At 53.4% G+C, this 23,542-nt stretch overlaps 6 protein-coding genes across 6 annotated transcripts; 3 read left to right on the forward strand and 3 right to left on the reverse strand.

Annotated features, from left to right (window-relative positions):
• Positions 1-804: 804 nt before the first annotated feature.
• On the forward strand, positions 805-2,379 carry J4E79_004983 (uncharacterized protein; the record flags this gene model as incomplete). The annotated part of the gene is made up of 3 exons (XM_049353863.1): positions 805-945; positions 992-1,787; positions 1,838-2,379. 3 exons carry the CDS (start codon positions 805-807, stop codon positions 2,377-2,379), a joined length of 1,479 nt encoding a protein of 492 aa, XP_049211483.1.
• A 316-nt stretch (positions 2,380-2,695) lies between these two features.
• Positions 2,696-3,242, reverse strand: CYP10 (Peptidyl-prolyl cis-trans isomerase cyp10; the record flags this gene model as incomplete). The annotated part of the gene is made up of 2 exons (XM_049353864.1): positions 2,696-3,181; positions 3,231-3,242. 2 exons carry the CDS (start codon positions 3,240-3,242, stop codon positions 2,696-2,698), a joined length of 498 nt encoding a protein of 165 aa, XP_049211484.1.
• A 620-nt stretch (positions 3,243-3,862) lies between these two features.
• On the forward strand, positions 3,863-5,242 carry J4E79_004985 (uncharacterized protein; the record flags this gene model as incomplete). Its single annotated transcript, XM_049353865.1, has 3 exons — positions 3,863-3,940; positions 4,063-4,947; positions 5,000-5,242. 3 exons carry the CDS (start codon positions 3,863-3,865, stop codon positions 5,240-5,242), a joined length of 1,206 nt encoding a protein of 401 aa, XP_049211485.1.
• Positions 5,243-6,460: 1,218 nt separating this feature from the next.
• Positions 6,461-7,252, reverse strand: J4E79_004986 (uncharacterized protein; the record flags this gene model as incomplete). Its single annotated transcript, XM_049353866.1, has 3 exons — positions 6,461-6,484; positions 6,510-6,916; positions 7,027-7,252. 3 exons carry the CDS (start codon positions 7,250-7,252, stop codon positions 6,461-6,463), a joined length of 657 nt encoding a protein of 218 aa, XP_049211486.1.
• Positions 7,253-8,130: 878 nt separating this feature from the next.
• NAR1 (Cytosolic Fe-S cluster assembly factor nar1) lies at positions 8,131-10,076 on the forward strand (the record flags this gene model as incomplete). The annotated part of the gene is made up of 2 exons (XM_049353867.1): positions 8,131-8,235; positions 8,292-10,076. 2 exons carry the CDS (start codon positions 8,131-8,133, stop codon positions 10,074-10,076), a joined length of 1,890 nt encoding a protein of 629 aa, XP_049211487.1.
• A 2,402-nt stretch (positions 10,077-12,478) lies between these two features.
• On the reverse strand, positions 12,479-14,904 carry J4E79_004988 (uncharacterized protein; the record flags this gene model as incomplete). The annotated part of the gene is made up of 3 exons (XM_049353868.1): positions 12,479-13,897; positions 13,948-14,697; positions 14,752-14,904. 3 exons carry the CDS (start codon positions 14,902-14,904, stop codon positions 12,479-12,481), a joined length of 2,322 nt encoding a protein of 773 aa, XP_049211488.1.
• Between the last annotated feature and the right edge of the window lie 8,638 nt (positions 14,905-23,542).

The raw sequence follows: 23,542 nt of genomic DNA on the forward strand, positions 1-23,542 counted from the left end.
GGAAGATTCTCAAGATCTGCGCAGAGATCATTCAGGTCCTCTAAATACATGGCTTCAGCAACTCAAACAGAGCTGAGGGCGAAGTTCCTTCAGGAAGCCGCTCATCTCCTCGCAATTCCCTCGCCAACAACAGCAGCGTTTCTAGGTAATGCATGCAACAAGCTAATCGAAGATGCTGAAGTCGGTATTTCAAGCAAGGAGACGGATGCCCTCCGACGAAGTATTTGCGGCGCATGCGGGAATGTCATGATTCCAGGATGGTCGTGCAAAGTTTCGAACAAAGGCCAGCGCAAAAGCACTGGCAGAATGTCGTCGGTGCCCGAGAAAAGTATTCAGTATACCTGCTTGCGATGCCAACGAGAGACACTTCAGACGCTTCAGCGAAGGCCTGGCAGACAGGTCAAGAGATCACGGTCTCTGTTGGATACAGTCCCAACGTCCGCGGCTCCGACTACGACTAGGAAAGAAGAGGATGCAGCCCCAAAGACGATTAATGCAAGCAGCAAGCAAAGACAGAGGGCACGCAAAGGCGGCCTGCAAGCTATGCTTGAAAAGAAGAAGACACAAGACTCGGGCACGGGCGGACTCGATTTCATGGACTTTGCGCTGTAAGTCCCGTAGGGCTGAGTGAATGCAGCCCACCTGCATGGAAGGGCCTAGCGACCCGTGGACACCCCGCTATGCAAGCGCGGGGCTCAAAAAATTCGAGGAGTTATGTCATCAGAACTTGCGAAAGTCAATACAGTCGCAAGCAAAATTACTTTGTCCAACACCACCCTACACCAACATTAATCGATTGCAAACATGGCACAGCAACAGAGCCTTGCGAAGGATCTCTTCGAGGATATGGGCCGCAAGGTCGCCGAGGCGAGCGCCCAGGGAGACAACGACGACACAAAGGTTGTCGACGAGATCGAAAGCATGTGCATGAACTGTCACGAAGATGTAGGTGCATTTGAAAAGTAATGATAATTCAGCTGATATTTTAAAGGGTACTACGCGCCTCCTCCTCACAAGAATCCCCTTCTTCCGCGAGATCGTCCTCATGTCCTTCTCATGCCCGCATTGCCACTTCAAGAACTCCGAGGTTCAACCCGCCGGCGAGATCCAGCAACGAGGCATCAAGTTCTCTCTCAAAGTCGAAACGGCCGACGATCTGAGCCGTCAGATTATCAAGAGCGACACCGCAGTGTTCCGAATCGAGGACATCGATCTAGAGATACCACAAGGGCGCGGACAACTGACGAATGTGGAAGGCATACTCGCAATGGTAGCACAAGACCTGGAGCAGAAGCAGGAGGAGAGGAAGGCGGTGGTGCCCGAGGTGTACGAGCAGCTACAGGGAGTCATCACCACGATTAAGCAGATGGCCACCGGAGAGAAGCTGCCGTTCAAGATCACAATCGACGACCCTGCCGGCAACTCGTCAATCGAACCTCCCAGTGTACTTGGCGCAGGAAAATACTCTCGCAACGAATACCCACGAACGGCGGCGCAAAACGAAGCGCTCGGTCTGGGCGACACCAGCGGAGACGCCAGCGGTGAAGCGCCCGCCACAGAAATCCGACCAGAGTACCACGCTTCGCAAATGTATCCAGAGATGCCATCCTCTCACGCCCCAATGGTGAATAACGTGGATGAGGACGACATTGTGGAGAACCAGGTCTACTCCTTCCCTGCCAGCTGCCCGGGATGCACCAAGTCGTGCACCACAAACATGAAGATGGTCAACATTCCCCACTTCAAGCAGGTGGTCCTGATGAGCACAGTATGCGATCACTGCGGATGTAAGTTTATATCATGGAACAATCAACGTTTACCTGCTAATGCAATGCAGACCGAAGTAACGAGGTCAAAACCGGAGGCGAAGTTCCTGAGCTGGGTCGTCGCATCACAGTCACCGTTGACAGCAAGGAAGACCTGTCGCGAGATATCCTCAAGGCCGAATCATGCGCCATGTCCTGTCTCGAGCTCAACCTCAGCGTTGAACCCGGTACTCTTGGTGGCAGGTTCACCACGATCGAAGGTCTACTGACCCAAGTACGCGATGACTTGAAATCTTCCATCTTCGACGCTGGCGGTGGAGGAGACTCAATGGACTCAGAGTCCAAGCAGAAGTGGAACACCTTCTTCCACAACCTCTCTGCAGCCATCAACGGCGAAGACAAGTTCACTCTCGTTCTCGAAGACCCTCTCGCCAGCAGCTACGTCCAGAGCTTCACGGCACCGGAGCCCGACCCAAAGATCAAGGTCGAGGACTACAAGAGGACAGAGGCTGAGGAGGAGGAACTTGGGTTGCTTGACATGAAGACGGAGGGCTACGAGGAGGAGCATGCGGCTAGCATGGCAGCGAACGGGGCAACGACCAATGGCGCGTAGGGCTAACTTCGACGTCTCTTAGATTTCCTTGACTCTTGCATTAGGTCGGCGCTCGTAGATACCAAGGCCTCGCCAGCCATGATCAGTGTGACATGATCTTCTTCCAACTCTTCCCTGCGTCCATGCTTCGTGATGCCTATAGCGACTCGAAATCCTTCTGCCCAACGCCGATAGTGTGAATGGTCGGCTCTCTCAGATCTTGATCCGCGCTTTCTTTTTCTGCAGATGACGCGACATCCTTCAGGCTCCAATCAGACACTACGCTTCCAGCTCGACATGAGTCGCATTACTACCGCTGTGCCCAGTAAAATATTGTTCATCCTGCCAGCGGGTTTGCATGAATGGTAATATTCTTGATCTCCATCTTCTCCTGCGGTCTTGACTTCTTGTCTACTTGAACGGCCTCCATGTCATCCAGTACCTCCCATCCTTCGAGCACCTTTCCAAAGACGGTGTTCTTCCCATCCAAGTGCGGCGCAGGCGCAAACGTGATGAAGAACTGCGAGCCGTTTGAATTCGGTCCCTTGTTCGCCATGCTCAAGATGCCTCTCGCATTGTGTCGCAACGCGGGCCGAAGCTCGTCCTCGAAGAGCTGGTTTGGCGTGTCGTAGATGGATGTGGAAGTCTTGGACTTTGGGTCGGAGGCTGGCGAGCCCGTCTGGACCATGAAGGAGGGGATCAGGCGGTGGAAGGGTGAAGAGTTGTAGAAGCCCGACGCGCAGAGGGCGAGGAAGTTCTCGGCGGTCTTGGGGACGGCTTCGCAGAATATTTCGAGTTTTATATCGCCCTTTGTCGTATGCAGCTAGTCACTGTTAGCAACAAGCTTGCAGTAGGCAGGCGGTTGGACTCACTGTGACGGACATGGTGGTGGGTGCAGATCAGTCGTGTTTGTGGTTTGGAAGGAGCGATGATGGCGCACGAATCGGACCCTCGAAGTCGAGCGCCCATCCACCTCCACCTCGTCGCGCCTAGAACATCGCGCGTCTATCCGACTGCGCTTACTGTGTGCAATCGCCCTGCATTCGCTGTCATCATCATTGCTACCGCCCGCTGCCCACGCTGCCTCCTCTGCTCGCGACACTGGCAGACGGCCGACCTCATCATAAGCGCCGCCGCATAAGCTCCACCCGGCGACAGCCCTACCACGCTCGGGACGTAATCCACCACAGTATCCCCGCGCATTCACCCAAGACACGCCCATTCCTACATCGCAAACCTTAGCCGTCGGCCCGCCGCGCATCCACCGGCCTCACTGCCACGCTGAGCCCCGCGGGTTCGAGATACGAGGCGCCTACATCATCTCAACCCCACAATTGGCTGCCCGGAAGGCTACCTAGCTCCCAGCACGGCATAGCTGCCCGGCGCATCACCACCCTAGAGCCTCCAGCGCGCGACTCGGACGAGGGCACCGCATTCTGAAAGGCCACGGACACGCCCATGCAGCGCCCGCTGCCCTCCCAGGCCTGCGCTGCGAGAAACGAACATGTCGGCCTTCGTTCGCGTCTCAGGACCGCCCAACAGTAACTTTCTGGTTGGCTATCCGGGCATATCAGCAACACTAGTACGTGTCTCCAGTCTGTTTCCGTTATGAGTGGGCGTCTTGCGCTCCATCCAGCCGCGTCGAGTCGCTGTATGACCGACTCCCCTTCGACAAGGGCACTGGCCATTGCTGACATGTCACAGCCTCGAATAGAAGGCAAAGTCGAGATACGGCCACTCATTGGAGTATCGGCGCCCGTCAATGTCTCCCTCGTCACCATCGCATTGCACCGTCGCGAAACCATACACCCGTCCGCCGACTCGGTTACGAAGAAGCATCTGGCAGCCCCGCGCAAAGAGATTACCGACATCGTCGGTAAGGAGATGCTCCTATATCGATGTTCGCCCGGAAGAGAGCATGAGAGTATACTATGTATGGACCTCCCGTTCGTCATCTTCATACCGTACGGACGCGGCGGCGAGGAGGTAGCGAGGAGAGTCCCGCCCGCGAGTCTACAATTACCGAGTCGGACGGCGGAGACGTTTTACGAACTCGTCGTGACAGTACAGCAAGGGCCCCAGGAACAGAAGAAGTATCCCTTTGCCGTGCCGATACAACGATACGACACCCTCTCTACCTTTGGCATGTACAATCGACCCGAAAGCGCAGAACGAGTGACGGACCACCTCGTCACCCTTGGCATCAGCCTGCCGAGATGGAGTTATGGACCCATGGACCCAGTCTCAGTATACATCAAATTGAGTCCCAACCCCGACTGGCTGAGCAAGGCGAAGAAGGTCACAATCAACAAGATTACAGTCGGCATAGACGAAGAGATCATCTTCAACCACGAAGGAGATGAGCCGACTCGTAAAGTCAAGACGCTGGCAAAAACGCAGCAACACGTCGGAGTGAGGATGCCCGAAGCGGGCTATTTCACCAACCTTGGGCTAGTTTTCCCCGCAAAAGATCTACGAGACAACGCAGGTGTTATCCCAAGAGGGCAGAAGGAGTTCCCCATGTACGCTGTTACTGGTTTTACGACGACTGGTACTCTATACAAGATTGAGTACTACCTCACAGTCAAGGTAGGCTGAACTGGGTGAATTGCGAGTTGCAAATTATGCTGACTGAACGCAGGCGCAAATGTCGTCAGCCCGAGACATTCTGCTCCGTCAGCCCATTGTGGTATGTCCGTTTGACCATGCAGGCTGTAAAGAGGAAATGGAGGCCATTGAGCAGGCAGCCAAGGACGCCGCACACGTCACACCTGACAACCCCATGTTGCCCGCCAGTACTATTGTTCGATCCAACGACCCAGAAGGCTTACGCGCACTCGGTATCGCAATTGTGGGAGGCGTACGGAAACCGCTGATTGAGTGAAGAGTTGGTCGCGCAAAAGCATTGAGGATTTTGAGGGACGCGGTTTTGCCATGCCTAGGATACTTGTGTTCGATATTCCGGACGTTTTGTCTCTGCGATCGGAGGGTCAAGACGGACTCGAGCACCAAACGTTGTTGGATGAAGCCACCGGCAACCAGCCGACCCGGCCAGGACAGACCATATGCACCACTTTGCACGCAAAGCACTAGATCGCGCAAAGGCGATAGCATATAACACAGGCGCAACACCGATCATGCTACCAGCGGAGCCCGGAGTCATGTCGAAGCTACCATCTACAGCACGCATTGGGTCTATTTGAACACAAAAGGCGCAAGGTCATTATACCCAGTGAGCTTGTGCATTGTTCATAGGGAGCATTATTTTGGCTTTTCATTGGCGTTACAAGGAAGGGCACGACGGGACGGCCGCCTGTTTGTTCATGATACCTTCGAGTCGTTCGTTCCTATTTTAATCATGAGGTTGGAGGGAGAAAGGAAGAACGCCTCGGCGGGTACCGGGAAGTCTTGTCTCAAGGAAAGGGTTCGTGCATTGATTGGAGAAGGAGGGAGAGGAGGAAGAGGTGATCTAAAGAGCGAAAGAAAAGCCACAGTAGGTGGATCTCAATAGCTAGGGCAGAGAAGTTGAAGAATAACCACTACTCATGACACTTCACTCAATCGTCCCTGCCTGGCCCGCTTTCATGCCTATACACAAGACCGGCCTCCTATCCATACCCTCATTCTCCCCCATCAGGCCACTGATCCACCAAACCCTCCGCCCCAACCTCCCCTCCCGTCCTCCCAACCAACGCCCCCAAATTCATCCTAACACTATACCTCAGATACTTCGTCTCAACCCCCTTCGCAAACCCGCCTCCCAAACCACCAATATCACTCTCCCCACCACTCGGATGATGATGCGCGAAGACAGGTGGTTGAGTCGTCAAACAAACCCTCTCATCCCCCTTCACACCCACACCACCACCAGCCCTAGCACCGGTCGAAGAGTGCTTTGCCTGCCGCCCCATATCCGGATCGTTCCCAGCACACCACCGCCCAAGCTCACTGTCGAAAATCCCGTTCCAACCCGCCACCCCGAATTGATGCAACAAGCGCCGGGCGCCGCGTTGCGAGACGGCGTATCCGACTGTACAGAGGGTGCCGCCTGTGGCGCGGTGGTAGATGCGTGTGTGTGGTGGGAAAGCGGTGGCTAGGGCGTCTAGTTCGCCTTGGAAAGGATGGGCTTTTAGGTGCTGGGGTGAGGGTACCGTGGCGTCGTTGGTGTGCGTAAGGGTTATTGTGCGGTGGACTGCGTGGTCGTAGACTTGGGAGTGCTGACCGGGGGCTGCACGTGGCATGCCGGTTCCGCAGTGGCCGAGCCAGAGTATGTCCCATTTTGTGGGGTCGCCGTAGGGTGATGGTGGTGATGAGGTGTGGGTAAGGTGGGATTGGCGTGGGAGGGATGATAGAGGGAGGGAGATGAGCTTTTTGGCGAGGTTGGTTGTGTCGATGATTTGGAGGGCGGTATGTGTTGTTTCGGTGTTTCGGTGGGCGTGCAGTTTGGAGAGGGAGATGGACGTGTGGTTTGAGGATAGGAAGCGGGAGGCGAGGGCGAAGCGTTGTAGGTTTTGACGTATGCGTGTGTCCCAATCTACGTCGTCTTCGAGGATGAGGGCTGTGGTTAGGTTTTGATTGACTATTCTGAATGTTGTTAGGTCAGTGATGTCTCCTAGTCAAGGGTGGAGAGCGTGTACTGTTGTAGGGCGTTCATATGTGTTCTCCAACTTCCTCGAATGCCGGCTGAAAGCTTTCTGTTCTCTTCTGGTAGAGGATATGCCTTGTTGTTGATACTCTCCCCTGTTACGCCTTCGACAAATTCGAGCTTGATGTTGGAAATTGCTGCTGCAAGACTCATTGCATCGCGACGATCGGTACGGGAGGGCAGGTTGAGGACCAAAATCTTCTCGAACTTGAGTTGGGTTAGTGTAGGTAGGATGTGAGAAGCTGACATGTTGTACCCCTAGCGTTGTGTTCAATATATCCCTTAAGGTTTCGTCCTGTACAAAGGCGAATGAATCCTCTGGTATCAGAACTTCCGACGTCCTTGTGTTGAACCACAACCACAAGGCACCGAAGAAGACACATGTCGTCAGCAGTCTAGGCGCAGACATCCACCCACTCCTTCTCCTTGCGACCTCAAACCTCGTGCCGCTCTTGGAAGACATCAGTCCCAAGGTATCAATAGAAATGCGTCGCATGCGGGCGGAACGTAGCAGCAGCAACACTGCAGAGATGTGAGGAAAGAAAACATGATGAGCAAGTCAGACTCCTGTGGCACGGCATGGTCAGGAGTAAAGCGAACAACTATATTCATGTTGGTCATTTCCAGGTTTGTTGCCTTCCCTCCAACCATTCGATGCGCGGCTTGCTAGGCTAAATCGATCTGCCGAAAAGCATGCGGGGCGCATGCTGTATGCTCCTATACTCCGTGAGCGAGTATATTGCGGCAGCTAATGTAGCCAAGTGTGGATATGTGTTCCTGCTGCACTCGACATTGGCATGTGTAAGCACGTGAGAAGTGACGGCGGGCATGCAAAAGATGTGGATACCTAGGTAGTGTGGCGGCGACTCGCCGCGGAGGTTTGTAATCTCGGAATCTTTTGGAAATGCGAGCCTATCGATAGGCCGGCGCGTTGCGTGACTGCTTTCTCCGCGACATCGGGGCAGCGTGAGTCTCGGACTTTCTTGATTGTATCGCGCTCTTCGTTCTTCCTCCACTCGTTCCTCAACATTTTGCTTGCATAGTCTGGTGTTTGCTGTCTCTGCGGTCGTTTTTACTCTCATCGCAATACCGCTTGCCACCCCTCCCCCACTACAACACGGCGCAACATGAGCGCCATTCTTTCAGCAGACGACCTCAACGACTTCATATCACCGGGTGTCGCGTGCATAAAACCTATAGAGACGCTCCCCGTACAGCAGGCAGACAACTCGGTATGTTAGGTTATCGCATTGCGTCATGCGCGGGCGCATTCTAACAATGATGCTAGAATCCATACGAAGTCACGACCGAAGAGAAAGCCGCCGCCTCAGAACCGCCGCCGCCCGCTTCGATATCGCTTACCGATTGTCTCGCTTGTTCAGGATGTGTGACAAGTGCGGAAGCCGTATTGGTTTCGCTGCAATCGCATACCGAGGTCCTCACAACGCTTGATACCCACCCGTCGTTACGCGCACCGTGGCTGGCACACAATGGGACGAATGGACATACGAATGGACATACGAGCAATGGGACAGAGAAAGATCTGAATGGGCAAAATGCTGAAGGAAAGCTATTCGTCGCAAGCGTCTCACCACAGTCGCGCGCAAGTCTGGCAGCCGTCTTCAACATTTCCGAGGTAGAGGCTGGGAACATGATCGCGCAGCTTCTTAGTGGACCTTTAGGTCTGAGGTCAGGTGGCCATCAAGGAAGCGATTTCACGTGGATTATCGACACCAACGCGATGCGCGAAGCCTGTCTCGTTGCCGCAGCAGACGAGGTCACAAATGCACTCTCTCCCGAAGCATCTAAGATTACACCAAAGCCCGGATCCGAGGGCTCAATCGATACGACTCCAAAAGCTCCTATACTCACATCTGCCTGTCCAGGATGGATATGCTACGCAGAGAAGACACATCCATACGTTCTCCCGCATCTCTCGCGACTCAAGTCGCCACAAGCTCTTACCGGCACTTTGATCAAGTCGGTTCTTAGCGAGCGTTATAACGTGCTGCCATCTCAGATATGGCACCTCGCCATCATGCCATGCTTCGACAAGAAGCTTGAAGCTAGCCGTGGAGAGCTAACATCAGCTGCATGGCTACCTAGCTATGACCAGTCGCAGGAAAAGATCCGCGATACCGACTGCGTAATCACAGCTCGCGAACTCTTACATCTCGCAGCAGCCCGTGGCATCAATTTCGCTTCCCTTCCTCGTACACCACTTCCATCTAGCGACCGAACGCCGTTCCCAGACCCAAAGCTAGATGCATTCCTATTCCCTCCTTCGCGCCGGAAGAACCAAAGCGCAGCCGCCGGTCCATCTGGCGGATATCTACACCACATACTGCAAACCTACCAAGCTCAAAACCCGGGATCTTCAATATCGACAGTTCGAGGGCGCAATGCTGATGTAGTGGAATACTCAGTAGTTCGTGGCTCAGAAACGATTATTAAAGCAGCACGATTCTATGGTTTCAGAAACATTCAGAACTTAGTACGGCGACTGAAGCCAGCAAAAGCCAGTAGATTACCGGGCGGCAAAACGGGTGTTAGCAGGAGACCAGGTGGTGCAGTCGCTGCTGCGGGTGAGGGTGTAAAGGACTATGCGTACGTGGAGGTCATGGCTTGTCCCGGTGGATGCACAAACGGCGGTGGTCAAGTCAAGGTTCAGGAAGTGGAAGAAGTGCGCGTCTACGAAGGGATTCAAGAGGCGAGCGAAGATGCGCCCGCGCCCAAGCCAGGCCCAAAGGATCAAAAAGAGTGGCTGGCAAAGGTGGACGAAGCCTACTTCTCGGGCACAGACTCGGAAGAAGAGAGATCAAACGGGGACGGCGATCAACACATGACAAATGGGGAGGCGAATGGAAACTCTCCTGACCAAGATATCGTTGATGGGATATCGAGGTCACGCATGAAGCAGCTCATGGCACATTGGGCTGATATCACGGGCGTCGATCAGCAGAAGCTGATATACACTTCGTACATCAAGGTCGAAAGCGATGTTGGCAAGAAGAAGCCGAGTGACATGGAACGTGTTGCTGGGCTGGCTGTTACCGCCGGTGGCGGATGGTAAAGCCATGCTTACGAAAAGATGAAGGCATTGGAAACAGGCAGGAGCATTGCATGGCGTTTTTTAGATGATTGATTGCTTTGCTTCGAATTCGTGTATTCAAAGCAAATTCAAAGCAAAGCAATCAATCATCTAAGAAACGCCATGCAATGCTCCTTCCTATGGCGTTTCTTAGATATGGGGAATACAGTGACGGCTATGCGGCATCGTCTCTACAGAGACTTGGAAAGTCCATACTAGAATCAATAGATTCGACCATTGATTGCAATCAACTCGATGTAGCACCACATGAAACAACGCAAGATCAGTCATCACCGGGAAGTTCTTCCGTGTTGAACTAACACTACGACGCTCGCGCTCGCGCTCGCTCGCGAGCTAGATAAACCATACTTACTTTTTATCCCACCCCAATCTCCCCCCTTTAATGCGTACCAGACTCGGCCCCCTCCTAAAAGCAAAAACAGTTTCAGTTGAACATGCCAAATCGAGCTCGTGATCGCAATCGCGACCGCAATCTCAATCGCGACTACCGACGTCATACCATCTCCTTTTCCGTTGTGGTAGTGGCTGGTGGCTGGTGGCTGGCTGCATATGTACACAGACCTGCATATGCGACGGGCCGTCCCCGCCGCAGCTTACCGTGTTACCTTCCGTTTCCGCTTTGTTGAGACACCTCGGTTTGGGTAGGCGGAGATAGAGTGGTGGAAATACGCTGTTGTGCTTTGGGTGTAGCAGAAGAAGAGGTGGTGATGTGTGCGCGTAGACGAAGATCACCAGGTTTATGGACTTGGTCGACGCTGCGACTGACTGTCAGCGTATGCCTGCCGACTTCACCGTGGTGGACGAGGACACCGCTGTACACTCCAGTACCATGTATCCAGCTTTCTATCTGGGAAGATGCTGTGAGGACCAAGTAAGGAATGACTGCCATACACATGCACGCTGAAGATCACGAGTAGGACCGATGGAGATCTTTCGGAGGCGAGAGAAAGATCTGATTAGGGAAGATGCTTGTAAGTACGTGAAGACGTGGCTAGTGCACTTGGTCGTGAACGCAAGAAGGGTTCATGGCAGTGGCGGGAGTGATGCGTTGGCTAGTCGAGGGTGGTCGAGTAGGCGAGTGACGCAGTGGCGTTGCGTGTCCTGTGGAGCGGATCACGCAATCGTCAAGGCTGGCCCGAGGCTGGTAGATTGATTTCACAGGGTCAGGCATGGAGAGCAGAGAGCGGAGACGTAGTGTGGTGTTTTTGCAGTCTGGTGCCGCGACGGAGGCAGGCAAGCGAGCAGCTTTCATTGATGGTAGGGAGATGGCTAACTAATGGTACATAGGAGATGCGCGTTCGGCACCGCCGCAATCGCTTTGTTGATAGTAGATAATAGAGAAAAAACAAGCCAGGTGGTATCGAACTCCTTCCCATGAGCCATGTGCGTGGATAGACGCGAGGCAAGAAACGTACAATGACTAGCCATCCTGGGCTATATGTCCTATTACATATTACAACGGGTTGTGTGTGGATTTGCAAGAAAAGTCAAGATAGTGAGATGAGAGTACGCAAGGAGAATGCAAGTAGAAAACGGGACGCAAAGAGAAGAGTTGAAACAGGGCCAGTTGATCGCTCAAAAACTATTCTACCCACCTCCCAAGTTGTTACCAAGTTTATCCCAAGAAAACATGGTTTGCCTCCCTTCCTTCACCCCAGCCTTCCCTTTTAACCAACAAGGATATATAGTAGAGGAGATAAAAGCTGACGGTATGATGTAGTCGCCAAATGCTCAAATTGGGGGGTATCCGCCGATGAAATGAAGCACATAAAGGAAAAAGCTCGGTCTAGTATAGTACGGGATAGCGCCAACAAGGCGCGCCAAAGAGAATCTGAAACAGAAGCAAGGTGTACACTGGGTTTTCCCAAACACGGACAATCCCTGCAGTAACACCCAAGTAACTTGATGACAAGGTATCGACAATTTCCCACGAAATGAACAGACGACAATCTCGCGTCGATCCGCCACAAGTATGATGTATGATGCCGCCCGAGATGATGATTCAAAAAAAGAAAATATGTGGTGGTGTTACAGAGCGAATGTGGAGGTGATATTGGAAAACGACAACGTTAACGTTGTGAGATGATAAACGATGGTGATTGCGCAAAAAGACGATGATGTGTTATGACGCCAGTAACACCGTCCCAGGAAGTGCGCTTTGCTTTTGAGGGCTTTGCAGCGCGTCGCGTCTGTGTCTATCTTTCTGTAATCGTGCACCGTTCCAGACGGGAGAGCTCAATGTCGTACGGTCGTATAGGGAGCGACAAAGAGCGGGTGCGGTGACCCAAATTACAATTATATGGATGCAAGAGCATGCAACGAAGGCAAGGCGAAAAGAAGTATGGGTCCCGCGATGTTGGATATCATCGGTGTCGGGTCTGTGCTGCCATGAGGCTGGCAGCCACACTTGAAGCCCAGTCTGAGCCGTCATCGGGTGGTGTGGGCCACTTGGAAATAGGCTGCTCGTTCTTGCTCTGATGTTGAGAGATGTCCATAGGCTTGCTTGGTGTCATGTAGTCAGACTGTCCGAAACCCACGCTGTTACGGTTCGCTGATGGCGACGGTGTCAGGTAGGATGCCGCAGGACCACGTGGTCCTTGAGGTTTCGGGTTGTCCAACTTCTTTGCAGCCTTGGTGGCGGATGCAAGAACTTCGCTAAGCAGTTCCTCTTCCTCGTTAGGCGTCTCGTACCTATTTGATGGGTTCGATTTGTTCTGCATCGCGCGTCGTGTCCTGCTGGAGATCGGTGCATTGGGTGCGTTCTCAGAGTTCCGGGGCTCGGGACCGTGGGGCACTGAGTGGTGGCGTTTGAGCATAGGGTTAGTTGCAACACGCGAGCTCTTCGTTGAGGCAGTCTGTTGGGAGTGCGCTTCAACACTGTCCCTGACATGTTGCAATGCCTTGTCTAGCTCAGAGAAGTCTGAGGTAGAACCGGACGCTGCGCCTTGCGACTGGTCCATCACCAATGATTGCCTAGCGCTAGTGGCAGCCCATGGTGCACATCCAGCGTTGGCCTCGATATCGTCAGAGTTCGGCGACATGGGAGTCTGGTAACGCCCAGAGAGGCGTCGAGCACGCTTCCGCAGGTGTGAGAAGAAACCTTCCTTCTGTCCGTTTGAGGGTGAAGTGACTTCTGATTGACCGTTCAATGCTCTTTCGGCTTCTTGTCGATGCACGTCTGCGTAGTGGTTGCCATGTGATGCGTGAGAGAGTTGTCGTCCAATCTTGCCGGCAGCTTGCTCTCCATTAGTAGCACGTACATTGGCTTGCGCGGTGACTTCCGCCGATAATGGTGAGATCGGCTTGATGGAGGGTAGAATGGGTATGGGAGCTCCATTGTTCGAAGTCCCATTCGTCCACGTAGCTCGCTTGGTAGCAGCAGGACGCTGCTTGGTCGACCCACTCGCATCGCCAGAGTTGGCCTGGGCTGGAGATGGTCGAGGTGACAACGGCTGCTGTGTGGTGTGTTGCGGGACTGCTGGTGCGCTCTCACGTGCGACCAATGATCGACGGAGCCACGATGAGGTCTTCGATGTGAGCTTGGGCGATGCGTCTGGGGAGTTGGTGCCGGAGAGTTCGGATCCTTTGCGACCCAATAACCTAGAAGATGAGGACTTCAGTCGTAGAGGGTCTACGGCGTCTTGGAAGTACTCGTGGTCGAGTGCTTGTCGGGAAGTAGGCCTGGCACGAGGGTCCCAAAGCAGGCACCATGTGACGAACTGTGCCAAGCTGGCAGGCCATTGTGGCGATGGCAGGATAGTGTCTATCGAGTGAGGGGCCATCTACATGACCGTTAGCTGGAGATGAAGATCATGGTTTCCGCGTGACTTACCTTGGGGAACGAGAAGCCCAGCTTCTGTGCTAACCGGACACCGTCTTTCCACTCACCACCACCGACGCGTTGGCCGTGCTTGTTGACCCAACCTCCGGGGCTGCCCATGATTTCGCACACCCTCCAGACCTGGTCAACCTCGTTTCCACCAGGGAAGAGGGGCTTCAAGGTTGCAATCTCGACAGCCATGGCACCAACTGCCCAAATGTCGACTGGCGCTGAGTATTGACCGGCACGTAGGAGCACTTCCGGGGCGCGGTACCATCGGGTCGAAACGTACGTGGTGTAGGGGAGCTTGGAGTGGGTCTCTCTGGCAAGACCAAAGTCGGCGATCTTGATTGTGTAAGCTGGGGGTGTTGAAGGAGGGGTCATCATTGCTGAGTAGCGGCGGAAGGGATGCGATGTGTCGTTCTGTTGCGATGTCGAAACGAGGATATTCTCTGGCTTGATGTCGCGGTGGAAGAACTCGCGGTCGTGGATGTGCTCCAGTCCGGACATTATCTGGAAGAGGATGCTCTTTACACTGTGCGCGTCCATTGGCTTGTGGTCCCGGGCCTTCATGAGTTGGTACAGGTTGCCGTCCATGAACTCCATGGCAATGTGAAGCCTTCGGCTGTAGGGGTCCAGGAAGATATCCAGAGCCGGTACCAGATGAGGATGCGGTGGTAGCGACCGGAGGAAGATGACCTCTCGCAGCTCAAGACAGCTCGAGAATGAGTCAAACGTCTTCTTCATGGTCTTGATCGCGACCTATGACGCGTCAGTTGACTCGATATCTTAGCTCCTGTGGAACGTTGTACGTACCAGAGTACCACGACGAGCGATGTGAGATCCCGCAGTTCGAACGCGTGCGAGCGCGACGCTGCCGAAGCTGCCGTCGCCAATCTCCTTCATCACCTCATACCTCTCCTCAAGAGAGGCCCAGCCATGTGGCTGTGCTTGTGATTCTGGATGCATATTGATGTGAATGTACCCTTTTGAGTTGAAGATCTGTTATAGCAGATGCTCCCAATGGGAAGGACTGTGGTGGTTAGAGGAGGCATGATGATGGAGCAGTGATGAGGCTTACCAATGATGAAGTCCTTGGGCGATGATGCTCGATTCTCGAGGGTCCTTTAGTTCATCTCATGTGAAGATTCGCGTTGCAGAAGGTGGTAGTGGTAGGTAGACGTCAGGGGAGGTGTAGTTGAGAGCGGAGGGGGAGGGGGAGTTCAGTGCGTATCGAGGGTTTGAGATGCGATAGGAGCGTGTAGTAAGGGTCCAGGTTGATGCAGGTGCGGGAATGTCGAGAAAATGAGAGACGACGGTTGGGAGGGCGTGTGGAGTCAAGCCCAGGACCACGGTAGACGGGTAGTATTCCGCAGGTTAGGATGTTCTAGTGAGGTTGAAAGAGGAATGACTCTGTGACCATAGCGCAGGTGGCTTAATGATCGGGCTGGGAGATTTGAGCGTGCCTGTGCGCTCGGGGGAGTAGGGATGTGGACTTCCGAATGGTGCGAGAAGATGGTGAAAGCTGGCCAGGTCCAGTGATGCGGCTTGGTGAGTAGAAGACGGAGCGATCTAGCGGGAGCGAGATGTGATGGAGGTCAGAGCCACACGAACGAAAACACGCCGGCTTTAGGAGGGTGCTGTGATTGATGGACGGCGCGTGTAATGAGAGACAGCAAGGGGTGCGGTACTGGGTCTTTGCACGAGTCGGCGGGCTAGCCCAAGAGATTAGAGTGGAAGCGGCGCTCGGGGAGCGTTGTGAGTCGTAACAATGAAGATCGGGCGGCCCAGACGGGACAAGCGCGGTCAGAGGGCCAGCAGTCGGCCTGTTGCTATGGTGAGAGCGGTCGCTGCTGCGTGCGTTGGCAGCGAGGCGGGTGCTGGGCGGAGAGAGGCAAAGACGGCTTAGTTAGCAGCGCGTGGGCGAAACACGATGCGCAGCGACAAGACGTGGTGGGGGAGGCGAGAGCAGGTGCAGAGCGGTCAGCGCAGGAAGCATGGCGACGCGATTGTTTTTGGGGGAGATGCGAGTGTGGCGCTGGGGGGTGGAGTGAATAGGCGCGAAATGAGCACCGGGGGCTGACAGTCAAGGCTCGGGGCGAGTGGTGAAGGACGGCGCGAAGGTGGTTCCAAGCTTAGCAGGAAGGAGCGTTCGGCTGCCCGGAGCGGTTAGCGCCCAACTGTCGGGCAGCCCATGGCACGAATTTGTTGCAAGATGTTTTTTGTCGGCGCCCTTCATTGGGCCCCCTACGCTGACTTTTGCTGCCATTCTGCCTTTATGCCCCCCACGTGACGTGACGTGCAGATGAGAGCCATTTTGGTCCTGCGCGCATACATGTGCATTAGCCATGCACGCGTCTTATGTACGGCCACGACTAATTCACCGCGCGAGACATAGCCTCACCTCTGTACAGCGCACACGCGCCCCTCACCGCAAAGCCACCCTCAAAATACACGCGCTCAAGTAGCAGCGCTCTGCCTGCCCTCGCGCCGCCTGCCCTGCGCTGCTGCCCCCTGGGTGCCGGCAGCACTCCTGCAACCAGCCCTCGATCCCAAGGGAGCGTCAGGAACGTCACAGGCACAAGCAAGCATCAAGCTGTCATTTCGCTGCGGCCCACGTTTCCACCCCTTTCATCCTCGCTCCGGCGCCGGTTCCTGATTTGTGGCAGGTTCCTGGATGGCCGTCATGCAGCCTTATTCCATTGGCCGTCAGGGGGTTAGCGCGTGCCGCCATTGGCAGAGTCCGCCGCGGGCACCCGTCAACGTGGTTTCGCTGTCGAGGCACGCCTCTAGCCTCCCGCGGCACCACGGAACAACGACGGCGAGATAGACCGTCAGGCTCATCCCCTGCTCGAGTCAGTAGCGTAGTGAAAGGACCGTCCTTGATGCGCTCGCGATTTGCTCCTCCGCAGCGATGGATGCGGCTGCCAAACATGGAAACAGAGACAGGATTCTGAGCGGCTGCGTCACATGGCATCATCGATAAAGTATGATCTCAAGCGTCTTCGAGAACGATGCAGGGCGCGGCGCGTTGTGGAGTGCCCGACGCGTCGTGTAACCTCCTGTGATCGACCAAACGGCAGCGAGCGCAAGGCCCAACTCTATTCTGCGCGGGAACCTTTGCGGAGGTGCGGCAAAGTTGCTTTTGCCCATCAATAGACCGCGCCTCATTCGAGCCTCGAGAGAGTTTGCACGAGTAAAGCAGACTTTCGACGGCCACTGCAAGCTGGCCGCTCCCTCCCGACGCGCGCAATTCCGTCGTTCATCCTGTCAGTCCCTGCGCTATCGGCGACGGACCCTGAATGTCACCCAAGAACTGCAGTCCATGCGCACTCGACGATGGTTTCGTCTTTTGCTGGGCGAGCTGTTGGGCCCAGGGAACATCAAGATTTACGACGGGGCCCTCATTCTTCCAGAATCTTTCTCCCGTGTTGAGATCATGTCACAGGCTATCCGAGTAGATTGCCGGCCCACCCTGAATGCTGCCTGATGCCAGATGGGCACAGAATCTCCGACACGAGCTCTCCTATTCCGAATTTTCACCCCGATCGCCCATCACCTCAGAGACGTGCGACCAAGTCTGACTAGCACGCTTTATTGACGACCATCTTTTTCTCTATTCAAACTCCCATAATTCTTGTGCGCGACAGTATCACCAGGCCAACAATAGCTGGCCATGTCATCTGGCAACCTCCGTGTTATGAGTGCGCATTCAGGCAGTTGTGAAATCCCAATACCCAGCCAATCGTGCACCCATCCCCAGTAGCCCAACAAGCTTACACCAGAGACGAGTACGGTGCACTGCAAGTCATACTCCGCACCCTATCCGGTGCGCATACCGAAATGTCATCAGTCTGAACACCGCATTCGTCCCCCACTCCGCATCGGTAGGCTCTGCAACGCTCATCGTTATCAGCCTTCCCGAGCACCACCCACCTGCAACAACAGCCGGGACGTCAAAGACCCACGCGACACGGCACGAACATAGGAGGCATCCTACCTCAGGGCAGCCCGTGTCCGTTTGCGTCACCCGTGAACAACGTCGTGCTATTGTGCTCCTCTGTGAAAACCGGTTCTCCTTGCGCACCCGACCTAAACGACCTGGTTCCTGGGGCCGTTCTGCAACGCCGACTTGGCCAAAACGACGGGCGCTGACACAGGAGAGAGATGGCATCGCTCGATCGCGGCATACTTGCTTTGTTTCAGCTGCCATGCCTCTTGTCAAAAGCATCTTTGTCTCGGAAGAAGTAAGGAGACAGACGTTGGAGAAGAAACGTGCTAGCGCAACGGTAGCTGAGCCTCGAGCCAACCGTTCTCCCGATTACGATAGAACAATCTGTCGTTGCTTCATGCTGTGGCGCTGGTTGCTGCACGACGACGTATGTGGTACTGGACCTTGAAGTCAGGTTGCGCAGTCATATTTGTCTTTATTGATTTCATTGCGTTGAAACAGCCACTCACGTTTCGCAACATCTCAGCTACCGTCCTGTACATCAGCAGCGCGCTCAGCTGACGATGCCAGCTCTCGGCGAATCCTAGAGTTCAGCCGGCCAACGAGCCTCTTGTTGCCCATATAATCGCCGATTTTATCAATCTCGCCATCTCAGGGTCTCTGCAGTGTACGGATCACCACTGCCTCCCCGCTTTCCGAACGTTGCCTATCGGCATCTCTCATCGGAGACATCCAACGTCAGCTCCACGGACTCCGCAAGGCTTCGGTCCGAAGCAGACACAGGACATGTAAATCTTCTGCGAGTGAACTACCGTTGTTGCGATCGCAATTTGGGGCCTCGGTCCATCGAGCTACCTAGGTAGTGTTTACGTGAGCTGAGCAACAGACGACCTGTGTACAGCAGAACCACCGATGTATCCCCCGCAAAGCTGTGCATATCCTCTGCATGAGATACTGCCCGTTCCGTAGATCTACCGTCACCTGCTTCATCTCCCCTCCAACGTGAACAACTCATACGCTATGTAGCTCTCATCACATTCACATGCGGTCTCGTGACTGAAGGTACAGCGCACAACACCAATAAAGTCAAACGACCCTCTGCCTCAGCTCCCATATCAAACTTTGTCATCACCCCGCCTCATCAATACATGCACGTCTTAGTCGTGTCTCTCGATGCGAGGACGCCACAGACCGAGAAACATGCACACCCCACACTACACGCACCACGTCATCTCACACCAATACTCTAGAGCGTCAAAACTAAACCTCTTTCTCATAAGACAAGACGAGACAACACAGCATAGAGACAACACAATACGAGACAACGCAATCTACTGTTTCGCCAACACCAGAATAGGCTTTCTCCAATGCATCACCCGCGTGACTTACTTCAAAAATCCAACCACCCCATCTCCCTCGCTCGCAGCAGAGACAACATCGTCGACATCGTGAAAACCCAGCAAACCGTGCACCCATCTGATAGTGATACCTAGTGCTGATAGACACGACCCCAACCTCCACCCGGCCTCAGCTTTTTTCCCCGCTTCACCAACGCAAACTCTGAACCAGTGCGAAAATCTTTGGTTGCTCGGGAGATAAACAGATACTACTGCAAGCAATTCACACACCGGCGAGAAGGGGAAAACAACAGGTGGGTACCTGCAGAGCTAAGCTCTTTCTTGCAGCGATTTTGACAACAGCGGACATCCTGTCCCTTGACCGCCATTTCATGCAGGTGTCGCGTATCGCATGCGCGTTTAACTGCGAACCAGACCTAATGTGGTTTGCATAGACGCACCCAAGACCCACGATGCTGGTAGATGCCGGTACAGGGAATCTGGTCTCGGGGAGCTGGCGGGTGCGGGCGAGTGAACATGTTGAGGTACACCGGATGGTATGCGGTGAGAAAAGCGGTCACCGTGGGCCGTTAGAATCTATGCACTCATCCAAGGATCATCATTCCAACACCATCATGTTTGAAACATTGCGCCATCACGGTCAAGTTGAAGGGAATCAAATCTGGTTCATAAACGATTGCATTGACTATATACACCTCCAGCATCGCAAAGCTGCTCAACATCGACCAATTGGGATGATTTACTGTCCATGGTTAGCCAAAAAGTCCAACACATGTGTGTGATAAAAGCGACCGAAGTAAGGTGTAGGGATCAGTTCTCCAAGGTGATTTTATCTTCAATGTAATTAAGAAAGAACACAGCGAATCATGTTGTTCATCATACTAGGGGGTGGCGGGCGAGTTGGGATGCGATTGAACTTACCGAGAGATGCAGCATGAAAGACATGTGAGGGTGAGAGGGTCACTGGTGTCGAGATGTCAGCGTACGTCCACAGAGACATGTGACATCCGTGATGGGATGAAAAAGTACGAGTCCATCAAGAATCAGCCTGCGTCATGTTAGCGAATGTTCGCAGGATCGATGGCTTTGATCCAGACTTACCTCATTAAATCAGATTGTGTTTGTCGTGATCAGTAAGACGGACGCTCGTTACAACGCCGCCTCTCACACAGCGTGAATATCATAATCATCATTATAATGATGGACCGACTGCTGGAGAAGAGAGTGTGCCATACCTGCGGAGGCTGTTAGTTGAACAGTCCGCAAAGAAGCATCGCAGTGTGTGGTGTGTGGAGGCAATCAGAGATGCTGTTATCAACAAGTAAAGCCTCTTCCGAACACCCACAGGTTTGTACGCCTGCTTTTGATGGATGCCGGTCAAGGCATACGTTATGTCCGCCCGACGCATCAGGGTTTCATCAGGAAGCCAGGTGTATTCGGGAGGGAGGAAGGGATCGTGTGTGGGAGTATGTACCTGCGAGGATCAATGTTAGCACGTTCATCGCAAAGAAGTTTTGCAAATATGCGATAGCATTGAGCAGGATCAGACAAGGCTGAAACTAAAAGCAAGGGTGTCGACATTGTATATTCAGGTCGAGGAATGCCTTTCCGTGTCGTGTTTTCATCACTCTGCGGAGGGGGATGGGAGTAGTGGTGGAGTCTTACCTTTGAAGAGATTGAGTAGAGAGGAAGAAGCCAAGCGCGATATGGATCGCGACACTGAAGCTTTGTTAGCAGCTGTTCGGAATGAATGTTCTGATAGTGCCGCTGCGCTTGAGTGCATCATTGTAATTCTAGAGTTGTGTAGTCCTTCACGGTGCTGTAGGATTTGGATTGTTCGTATGTGATAATCTTCTGCAGGAGTCGCGAAGCTGGGAAAGGCTTACCTGGTAACTAGAGCATACGCGATGGCTGCGTTAATATTGATCAAGGCGCTTGAATGAAAGCGCGCGCATCATAAAGCGCGATGTGGTGCTGGTGATGAGGATGATGTAGAGAACGGTTTTGAGCTCCAGAAATTTTAGCTTGAGCCTCGGCGCCGAGCCTCCGTAGCGCGCTTATGTAATCAGCCCCGCTCGTCCAGCCTCCCCATCCACAGCGATGCAAATTGAGTGTATTGGATGTCAATCATCTCGCGCGAGGTCTTTGCAAGACATGTGTCTACCGAGAAACAAAACATCCTACAAGTACCGTTATGTCGCAACGCGAATCGACTGGGCTCTCTCATGCGGTCATTGAGCTTCACAGCCTTTGAAGTGACTCTTCTAGGCTATGTACTCCTCTAAATTCGAGCATCAAAATGATTTGTCCGGCCTTCGAGACTTATACGCCCCAGTTCGCTACACGTATGCTTGGTTCTACCCATGTGACTGGAAACTACCAGCCGCGAAAGCATATCGAGATAAAAGGACTGGTCGCGCATGTCGTGCACGATTCGCAGACAACATAAGCTTCAAATATCAGAGATATGCTCTCTGTCTCGGTAGATGTTCGAAGTAAAAGAGGCGCAAGGTTTTCAAGAGCACAACACATCCTGTATTACACAGCACATCGATATCATACAGTAGGAAGGCCCAGGGGAGCTCCAGATCGTGCTTGAAAAGTCCATTCCTTTGTCATACTGCGAGGAACTGGGCAAGCGATTACTATCTTCTCCTCTGATGGACCTCGGGAGGGCGCACATCAAAGAAGACTCACTATGAATCGATCTCTTACTCCGAAGACTGGCTATAGTGCTCACCTTTGCTAAATACAACCTTGGAAGGTTTGCGGATATCAACACCTCACCTACACTGTCCCCATCCCCGTCCACGTCTTACCAAACACCGGTCATAGATACATTGAACATCTTGTCCAATGTTTCGAACACCTCACGCACACGTCTTCCCAAGCAACAAGCCCTAACACACCTCCAGCCCAGCAAACCCTTCGAACCACCCATAGCACCATCCATAACTCAAATGCACATCTTCCTCCCTTACCAAACTCCCCAACACAAGTGCAGCCCTCAAACACACCCACGCCGCACCTTCATAACTCACACATCTACACACCCCAACGCAAGCGAACCGTGCGAAAATCCAACTCCCCCGTACTCGCCCGTGTAAATCCTTCACAGCACAACAACAAACAATACACGATCCCGCACCAACACCCCATCGCATCCATCGCGTCCGCGCCGCTACCATTACTAGTCACCCACCCAGGTACCACGCCGCACAAATTGCGGCACAGAAATACGCGGCAGGTACATGACATGATTACTCATATACCGAAGGATGGCCGGGGCGGCACAGGCACCATGCACTAATGTGGAAAGTAGGGAGGAAGAGGCACGGTAAACCTTAGCGGCGAGGCCACTTCGATCCTACGCAAATCGCGATCTCCTGCGTTTAGGGCTGGAACGCGAAATTACGCGTCCGTCGTCATAACTGTGACGAAGGGGTTTCGCGATTTTGTGATGGTGTGATGGGAGTGCAGGTGTTGAGGGTCATGTGATATGATATGTCAAAGGCTTGCTTGCTATAGCATTTCCACCATGTCGGTTCTATAGATCAAGGGAGGCGAGACGAGGTGGGGTGATGCATTGTTTGTACGATCAACGTCAAAGGAGGCACAACGGCGAAGTCATGTTTATGTAGAACGAAGGCATGATATTTTGTTGTCCCTTGGATCATCCATCAGAAAAAAAACCTCCCTCTCACATATATCCCATTTCATCTGCCCGTCCCACAGAAGAGAAATAAAAAGCCCGAATTAGGAACAAGAAAGGTAGAAAGAAATGGAAATTGTTCATCGTTTCGCCCTCTCTCTTTCGCTATGCACGCACCAAAGCAATTTCAACGTACAATCCAGATAGCCTCTCTTCGGTTCCGGCTCTGACTAACTGTGGTCCATCCAAGCTGCCAACTGCCGTAAAATATACATTAGGAAAAAAAAAAGTAATGTGGCTTGAAGTGAAGAAGAAGTGAAAAGGGGGGTATGGGGCATGCAAACATAAAGGCAAGAAAGAAGAGAGAGGACCAAGCAAAGGGTTCCCCTCAGTGTCCAACCGGCCATGACCGCGTCCAACGGTAAATGTGTGCTAGAGATGCGAGCATTGCAAATCGTTGAAAGCATAAAGACATGTCGAAAACAAAACATGCTCCAGAAAGCGTCGAACTGTGTAGAGCAGGTGTATCGGGGGTATGTAGCGCGGTATGTAAAGATCCCTTCCAGTGTACGCCGGTATAAGCAGATGACAATGAAGCAGATACATGAAGGTCAAAGATGTGGGTGGGTGGGTAGGCGGAGAAGC

This window comes from Alternaria viburni (assembly GCF_023758015.1).
Source record: "Alternaria viburni strain BMP 2772 chromosome Unknown scaffold_9, whole genome shotgun sequence".
In the NCBI taxonomy this organism is placed as follows: Eukaryota; Fungi; Ascomycota; class Dothideomycetes; order Pleosporales; family Pleosporaceae; genus Alternaria; species Alternaria viburni.